Source organism: Etheostoma spectabile, chromosome 14, assembly GCF_008692095.1.
Source record: "Etheostoma spectabile isolate EspeVRDwgs_2016 chromosome 14, UIUC_Espe_1.0, whole genome shotgun sequence".
In the NCBI taxonomy this organism is placed as follows: Eukaryota; Metazoa; Chordata; class Actinopteri; order Perciformes; family Percidae; genus Etheostoma; species Etheostoma spectabile.
The window spans coordinates 4277693-4286207 of NC_045746.1; the positions used below are offsets into that span (position 1 = coordinate 4277693).

Consider the following 8515-nt stretch of genomic DNA (forward strand, 5'->3'; position numbering starts at 1 on the left):
AATAATAATAATAATAATAATAATAATGTGGTAAATTAGGAGGTAAGCCTTTGTGTTCCGATTAATTTGGCATGCGACTAAAACCAGTCACTGCATTAATTAAAACTCAACTCCTGGCAATTTCTGCTGCTGCTGTTCCCCGCTGTTTTGGTAGAAGAAAATAACGAGATTGGTAAACTAGCAAGTAGTAAGAGTGGGTTTCTCCACCTGCCAGATCACACTTTAACCACTGGATATAATGTGTTAAATAGAGGTGGTGGTAGGTGAACTTAAACTTTGGACAGACCTAAGCTAAGCTAATTGCCCCTTGGCAGTAGTTTCATATTTAATAGACCAACATGAGTGGTATTGATCTTCCAATTTAAGTCTTTCCTAGAAGGGGAATAAGAGTATTTCTCAAACTATCAAATAATTACTTTAAATGGCTGCCTTGGTGACAACCTGTTTGATTGTCTGACCACTTTTTTCCCCAGCCCGATCAGATGGTTGCAGTATGTTGCAGTGTTCCCAGAACTTAGCAATGACTTTGACAAGCACAAAAGGTATGATGACCCAAACAACAAAAATAATACACAAGTTGTAATAAACTGGAATTTCCCTTTAATTAATAGACAAATTATGTTGAGTTGTTACACTCCCTCACCCCTATCCACTGCTAACATAACACAAACGTTTTCCTGTCCCTCCTAATGTGGGCTTCCGAGGGGGACCTTCCCAGCGACCTGATGTCTTGAGGATGAGACCGGGGCTTTGGGCTTCAGCACTGGAGCTGATGAAGCTTGGCCTGGGGCCCATGTTTGCATTCCCTCTCACTGAGGAAGCCAGATGAAGATCTCGCACACCCACACACACCACACACACACACACACACACACACACACACACACACACACCACACACACACACAACACCACACACCCACACACACACACACACACACACACACACACACACACACACACACACACACCACACACACACACACACACACACCACACACCACACACACACACACCACACACACACACCACACACACCCACACAGAGAGAGAGAGAGGTACTTTGATGCACCAGAGGGCACATGGTTTTTGTAATTGAGTCAATAAGAGCAGGATTCAAAGTTAATTTCAGCAATTACTAGATAGTGGAATAAACATGGGGTGCAGTTAAGTCTCAGGTAAATGGCTCGACTGTGTTTCTTGCTTCAAGACTTAAACTAAAATTTGATTACATTCCTGAAAGCACTCCACCGCAAATTAAAGTCTTCCTATGTGTATCTAAGCAAAACTGATAAGGGCTTCCGAGTGTATAGGCAAGCCACATATGGGAGAAGGAGAGCGGATGTTATAATAATAATGTGCAAAACTATGCACTGAGAGTACAGTGAAGCTGAGGCTGTAATGGTGTGTCTGCAGAGAGGCCCCATTCAAAGCTCTAGCAGTCAGCCATGTTGTAAACACCATTATTTCACTCCTCCCTCACTTTCCCTCTTTCTTTTTCTTGTTCTACAAAAAACACAAATTTACAGTCCCAACAATACAGCTGCAAGAGAAAAGAAGGCCGAAAAGGAATAAGAGGGGGAGGGAGGGGGGGGGAGAGAGAGAGAGAGAGAGTAGAGAGAGAGAGAGAGAGAGAGAGAGAGAGAGAGAGAGAGAGATTTAAAAAGAAAAGGAGGGGAAAAGGTAAAGGCTGAGAGAAGGGGGCGACATAGCTACAAGGCTAGAAAGAAAATTGAAAGAGCAGCACACACTGTATACAGTAAAACAGAAAAAAGGGCACTACAACTGTTGCCAAAGTATGCACAGTGTACAGGAATGCAGCATGGGGCCCTCGGCGAGCGAAACAAAGACAGCACAGTCAGTGGCTCTCTCTTCCCCAGTGCTACCACATCCGCACATCATTAGCTGGAAAATTCCTGATATATGCTGTAATTTTTTCTCTTTTTTTCCTCCTCTTCCCGTTGCTGGTACAGACAAGGCTTTAATATCCAGATGCCGTGTGTGCGGGAGTGTGCATGTGCACCATACACAGACCGGTCAGTACCCACTTTTCCCCACCTGGAGCATTGCCAAGAGACCATCAACAATTAATGCAGTGAGGTGTAGGGGAGTGCTACCGCTGCTCTTTCAGTCTCACTTAATAGGGGGTACACAGAGCAACAATTAAATAAGACTTGAACTGTGCATTTAATTGCCTGAATCTGTGTGTGAAACATGAATAACAATGTGACTGTCTGGCTTTTAATGCATGAGTGTACAGTATAACCCTGTTGATATATACACTGTATGTATGTGAACTGTGCATGTTTGCTTCTGTCAAATTGGGCCAGCCCCTTAGCTCCGGCAGTCAAAGCATAGAGGAAGACTTTTCCTTTTTTTCCCATGCAGAGCTGTTTGAGGAGATATCTAAACATTCCCAGAGTGCGCTGCACGTGCTCTTCTGCGTGCAGTGCAAGGGTTTCTCCCCCTCCCTCTCCCTGCCTGCCTTTCTGTCTGTCTGTCTAGAGTAGAAACATATTGTGTGGCAAAAGAAAAAATTCCCAGACACAACCGTCCAGTTCATCCTTGGTCATCACTGACAAATTTCAGTTCCATCACTGTCTGTTCTTGAACTCTGTTGCACTACTAGTGACGGTGCGCTACTTGCATGTACAGCATAGCATACCTTAAAGATTACAGGAGTCCTAAGACTCCATGTTTTACAAAGAGGTTGTCTCAAAATCATCATCTCAAAAACTTAAATAAAGCTTCACTAAAAAGAAAGAAGCATGTGGTTTGCAGACTTAGACATCTTATCTGCATTATCGCTGTCACTATCTTGTAAGATTATCATAACTTGCAAGAGAGTGAGAACACACCAATCTACGCTTTCCAATAACCCACACCCACAGTTTTTAACTCACATTTGTAGTCAAACAACGGCCTAAAAATAGGAAACACTTTCAGAGTGAAAACACAAAATCCAGACTGAAGAGTCTGACTGCGCTGGAAAGCTTCGTATTTTAAAAGCCTGTCTGCTGTGTGAGCGCAGGCAGGAAATCTGGTTTCAATTTGTTTAATGTCGTCTGAGATATGGGTGTCTTATTATGGTAAGCATAGTGGGAGGGCTATAAGCCGAGGAACTAGGGGGAAGAATTGGGAAAATACCTTTGATCAGGTAACAATTTTACTACTTTGTAAGTCACCAACAACAGTTTACAGGAAACCCTGACAGTGACTGCACAGACTGTGTTAAAAGATAGTTTTAACTAAAACTAATTGGTTCCTTTGACCATATAAAAAGGAAATTTAGAAACCATTTATTCACAGAAAAAAGTGGAAAGGACCAGGGTTAAAGAATCATAAAACTCCCTTTGATATATTGTGCAACTCAATTAACTCAGACTCACTTAGATAAGCTCAGAGACAAGACAAAAAGACATTTTTTGTTACTAATAGGTTTATCTTATCTCCTGTGAATTATGGCACCCCTCAGTTTATTTTGGTTTCAAACTAGAAAAACACAGGACGTTGACGACAACAATAGTCTGGTGGCATTCCCCTTGAGTTTTCCAAATTTAATTTAACAGGCAACGACATGCGCATGACATGCTTGAGCGTGGATGCTAATGGGTTTCACGGGACTATTTTGTCAGCCTTGTACTACAATGGTTACCAATATGTGGCTAGGGAAGATGAAAACGCCAACATGGTCAGGTTACTGGAAGTTATCTTTTAAAAACACCTGACTTAACCTCTATACCTTTGTCACTTTCAAAGGAGGAGACAAATTCACAAAAGCAGTTTATCCACTAGGCGGTGACGGAGCTAACCGTTGCTAGTTAAGTTCTTAGTTTCTAGATTCATTCATTATTTACACTGTCTACAGTGTTTGAATGACACGTGACTGATCTGCGTCAGTGAAATAAAATATTCCATTAGATTTAGTTGTTAAAAATGCACTTTGGTTTGATGATTACTTTTGACAGCGAAGATATTCCTAGTTCACCAGAGCTGCAAACTGCATTTTTCCAATACGTAAGTAGTATGTATTACAATCTGTTGGTGAGCTTAACTCATCCACTATCAGATAATGCTATTAGATGGTAATAATCATTGTATTTTTTGCAATGCCTGAAGCAGCTGACTGATTTTGAGCAGGTCTAAGTAACATATGAGTAATCTGTACTGCCTGATTGGATGAGTCCAAGTCAGATGATGAAAGATTTCCTTCTAACTTGTTATATCTAGCAGGGTCTTTGATCAAACATGCTCAAATTTGTAACAGTGTTTGGATGTTAATAAGTCGTATTTTAACACTTAATTACCCAAAAGGAATTTCAGTATCACTACAGACTCGTGGGTTGTATTTTTCTGTTGCATTTATTCCAAATTGAAACAACATCAAAAGAAATGGTTTTCCCTGAAGTTCTTTGGCAGAAATGGGCTCTCAATGAGACAGAAAAAAACCCTCTCCGCTCAGATTAACTCATCAGCTTTTCCTATCTGCCTGTCACTCAAGGCAGTACAATGAGCCTGTAGCCATTCTAGGGTTGTTAAAAAAAACATAAACAAAGCAACGGACCTCTAGGGGCAGCCTAATCTGGACCCCAGTAACAACCCAATGGGTGGTCTCCCTCCCTCTCTCTCTCTCTCGGGGAGGGTGAAATATGTGCAACATAGTAGGTGGGTGATGCAGATGAGGCCATCCGTCACACACAACCATGCATGTGCAAATGCACCCAGACTCCATCAAACACGTTTATATCCACACAAACCCCATTTTCTGTCAATGACATTAACAACCCATTGGTTGCTAGGTGAGAAAGCAAATTCATCACAAAAAAGAGAAGTTCAAGCAATGCTGGTAAATCATCAGCAGAAAAGTACAAGAGTGCTACTTTCAGTTAGTGACACCGGGAAAAAAAAGTAAGGGACTCTTTTTGACAACTTTATGCAAATGCTCACTTCAGCCATCTTGTCATTCTAAAAGTGCTAAATGAATCACTTTGAAAGTGAGAGAGAAGTGTCTTGTTCACTTAAGCAACAGCAGTTCTCCAAAACCCATCTGTCTGCCAGTAATGGTGGCATTAGGTGACTAAATAAGCAACTGTTGGTCTGTTGGGCAAAGGGGAAGATCCTCTTAAATTTTGTGTGTATTTGTGTCCATGTGCGCTGCATGCAGTGTAGATTATCTGCTTTTATTAGCAAGAGGAAATACTGAATGGATGAATGGTGTGTGTGTGTGTGTGCGCGTGCTGATAGGGGGATTCCAGACACAGGAACATTCATGTAGAACCAAAGACCCCACGCTCACATTGCAGCACTACGCTCCAGCGCTCACGTGCACTGACACATGCACAACCTGCTCCATCTCATTTTGTGGCCCAGTCAGTATAACCAAGAAAGGAAATGAGTGTTTGAGTGTGTGCACAACACATTCACATGTTAAGTGCCTCTGTGTGTGCATGAGTAGTTTCGGGGACTGGATTAGGACGTTCATGTCTTAAAGGGTGAATTCCCGGGTAAGAATTCTACCCTTGACAAAAATCTAGTCATAAATAAAGTATAACATCTACACAAGGGCAAAACCTCAAGTGAAACCCCACACACACACACACACACACACACACACACACACACACACACACACAACACCCCACACACACCACCCCCACACACACAAACACAAACAACACCCAACCACACACACACACACACACACACACACACACACACACACACACACACACACATATATTGTGTAACAACATGTAAATGATATGTTTCCTCAGAGTTGAATGTGTATTTCAACATCAATTGATGATAAATTAAGAAATTAACTGAAGGAAATACTGATAGTTTATTGAATCATAAAATACCCTTGATAACAATGGTTGGTCACGCAGTACTCAGAGAGAAAAAGCTTGAAGAAAAAAAGCCTATGATTGAAATTTGACCAGTTTAAAAAACTGCTTCTGAAATTCTAAAAAACATAGCAACTTCCTAATAACGCCTTTTAATATAAAGCTCCTAACCCCAGTATTACATTTATTATCAGTGAACAAAAATGTAACTATTTCAGATAAAACTTAAATTCCTTACTCCACGCTCCTTTTCTCTATCTCACACACACACACACACACACACACACACACACACACACACACACACACACACCATAAAGTTACAAAGTATAATTTGTACAACCTCTTCATAAAAAAAGGTACAATATGTACCATTTCTGCGTTTAAATATCTAAAAACGACTATACATGCCTTATATATTTTGTTGAGTTGTGTAGTCACACTACCCCAAATGTTTTCAAGAATGTTCAAACCCAGAGAAATCTGTAATTTTATTTCTGGCGTCAAATAACCTTTGACCCCTCTAAATACTCTAACTTCCGTCAAAACACGGGAACCCAGACGATAGGTTTGAGAGTAATTGTTAATCATACAATGTCACAGAAATAGTCATACTCAATAACTGTAATACTGCTTTTTTATGCCACATGGCATTTTGTGATTAATTACATGCCACTTTGCAACACAGTAATACAGCAGAGACCTTCTTTATTACATTTCATTGATCTACATTAACATTACTACAATGTGCTGGTTGACAAGTAGCTACTGTTGGTTAATGCTTGGTGGGTAATATTGTTCGGTTGATGCTAGATAGCATGCAGACAATGTTGTGTCTGTCTGTTGTAATGCCAAGTCATTAATGTCTCAGTGACAATGTCACTATTACACACAAAATGAAACAAACAAAACAAGTATATAATTTGTACTTCACGAGAAGGCCTGTGCTAAAATGAATATCACAAACCTGAAATTAATTTTTGACATGACTGACATATGTACAATACACTGACAATATCCACATCCAAATGAGCTTGGTGGGTCCAGGCTGGTCATGTTGATTAGCAAATGAGCTAAAAGGCATGAGTGCATTTATTTAGGGATAGAGCGATTATCGGCCCTGGCAGTTTGCAGATTATCTGTATCAGTGTTTTATTTGCCTGATAACCAATGAAGTAAATTAATTCAAAAGTGCGCTACTTTGGCTCTGCTACACCTCTGTGTCTGTCCTCTGCTTCTGTTTCACTCACCACTGAGTCAAACTTAATATTCTGCCCACAACACTATCAATCTTTTTGTGGGTATTATGTCGAAAGTTCCTAATTTATTAAATAATAGCTTAAAGCATTTAAACAAAGTTTGTATTGGAGTTTGTGATATTCCAAAATCTTAATTTTTGACACTGTAAATGAATATCGGTTACAAATATTGGTTTCATTTACTACTAATAACAACCGGTATCGGCCATGAAAAACCAGCATTGGTTGATCCCTATATCTGTGTGAATGTGAACCAGATCAGAAAATGTTCCTTGTCTCTCATAAATACAGGCTTATAACCATGTACTCAGCTACTGTTGCTGGCTACCTTAATCTTAAAAGTCTCATCTCTCCCTATTTCAGGCTCTTCCAAAGACTCCTTTCATTCTCCCTCTCTTTTTTTATCTGGTCATCAGAGCCCAGAACTCAACAGTTGGACATCAAAGTGCCGACAGTCGAAAGGGAGGGGTGTCTGTCTCTCCTCGGCTGTCCCATCCCTGTCTGCAACAGCCACTGAGGGATTTCTGAGACAGACCACAGGGGCCCTTGGCTCTCACTTTACACAGAGAAACCCTATCATTTGGCCCAGGGCAGCAGAGCCAACCGATGATGCCCTCTTAAGTGCCCAATACATCACATTAGACCTTTTTCATTTAACTCCCTGGAGATGGGAGGTTAATTTAAGGCAGTGTGTGTGTCTTTCAGAGTAAGAATGACAGCAAAAATATGAATTTCCAATGATAAAAGCATATGCAATGAGTGTACACACACTACATTGACTCTACACACTTTTCACAAAATAAAGTATAAGGTCAAAGAGATGGGTTTTGAGAGAAAAGTAGACAGAAGGGTGATAAGGGTATAAGGTTTCTGGTTTCAGTACATAAATGTGTTCTTGTTATTCTCTCACTTGTTTTGCTGATATTTTCTTTTCTAGCTTGTGTTTTTTTGTTCCTTCTCTTTTTGGTTAGGAATATGTTCACGTTAAAAGAAAAGGCGAGATTTATGTAAACCATTTAAATTTGCTCTCTTCTCTCAATAAAATATCACTGTACCTCAACAGATTGCTATACTCGATCATTTATGGAAGAAAATAGAGGAAATAGCAAGGGGTGAGGAAGAGACAAAGTGTCCAAAGTTTGGGATCCTTTGAAGATGAAACTAAACGGAAAAACTCTGTACTAACGTTACCACTTAGTCCATGGAGCAGTCCTGACACAAGGTAACGTCATCATTTAACATTGAATCAATATCATTGCTAGTTAAGATGAGATTTTGGGACAGTTTGTTTTGATTCACTCTGTTGCAGGGAACTATTGGATGGGCCGGAGTGAGTTCAGAAATTGAACAACATAACTCACCACAGAGGTGAGGGCCATCTGGAAGCTGTAGATTCGAGCTAGACCAAAAT

General features: G+C 40.4%; 1 protein-coding gene and 1 long non-coding RNA gene across 2 annotated transcripts in view; one reads left to right on the plus strand and one right to left on the minus strand.

Moving 5' to 3' along the window:
• Nucleotides 1–8515, minus strand: part of cdk6 (cyclin dependent kinase 6) — a 34741-nt gene that overhangs the window by 14307 nt on the left and 11919 nt on the right. Inside the window, 1 exon segment of the mRNA XM_032535865.1 lies at nucleotides 8466–8515. This exon segment is cut by the window's right edge and continues 4 nt beyond it. Coding sequence (XP_032391756.1) covers nucleotides 8466–8515 — 50 coding nt within the window.
• The window catches only part of LOC116701858 (uncharacterized), an 18593-nt gene that overhangs the window by 3467 nt on the left and 6611 nt on the right, over nucleotides 1–8515 (plus strand). Inside the window, exon 2 of the long non-coding RNA XR_004335019.1 lies at nucleotides 1992–1996. This is a non-coding gene — a long non-coding RNA (uncharacterized LOC116701858). The remainder of the gene's footprint in view (nucleotides 1–1991; nucleotides 1997–8515) is intronic.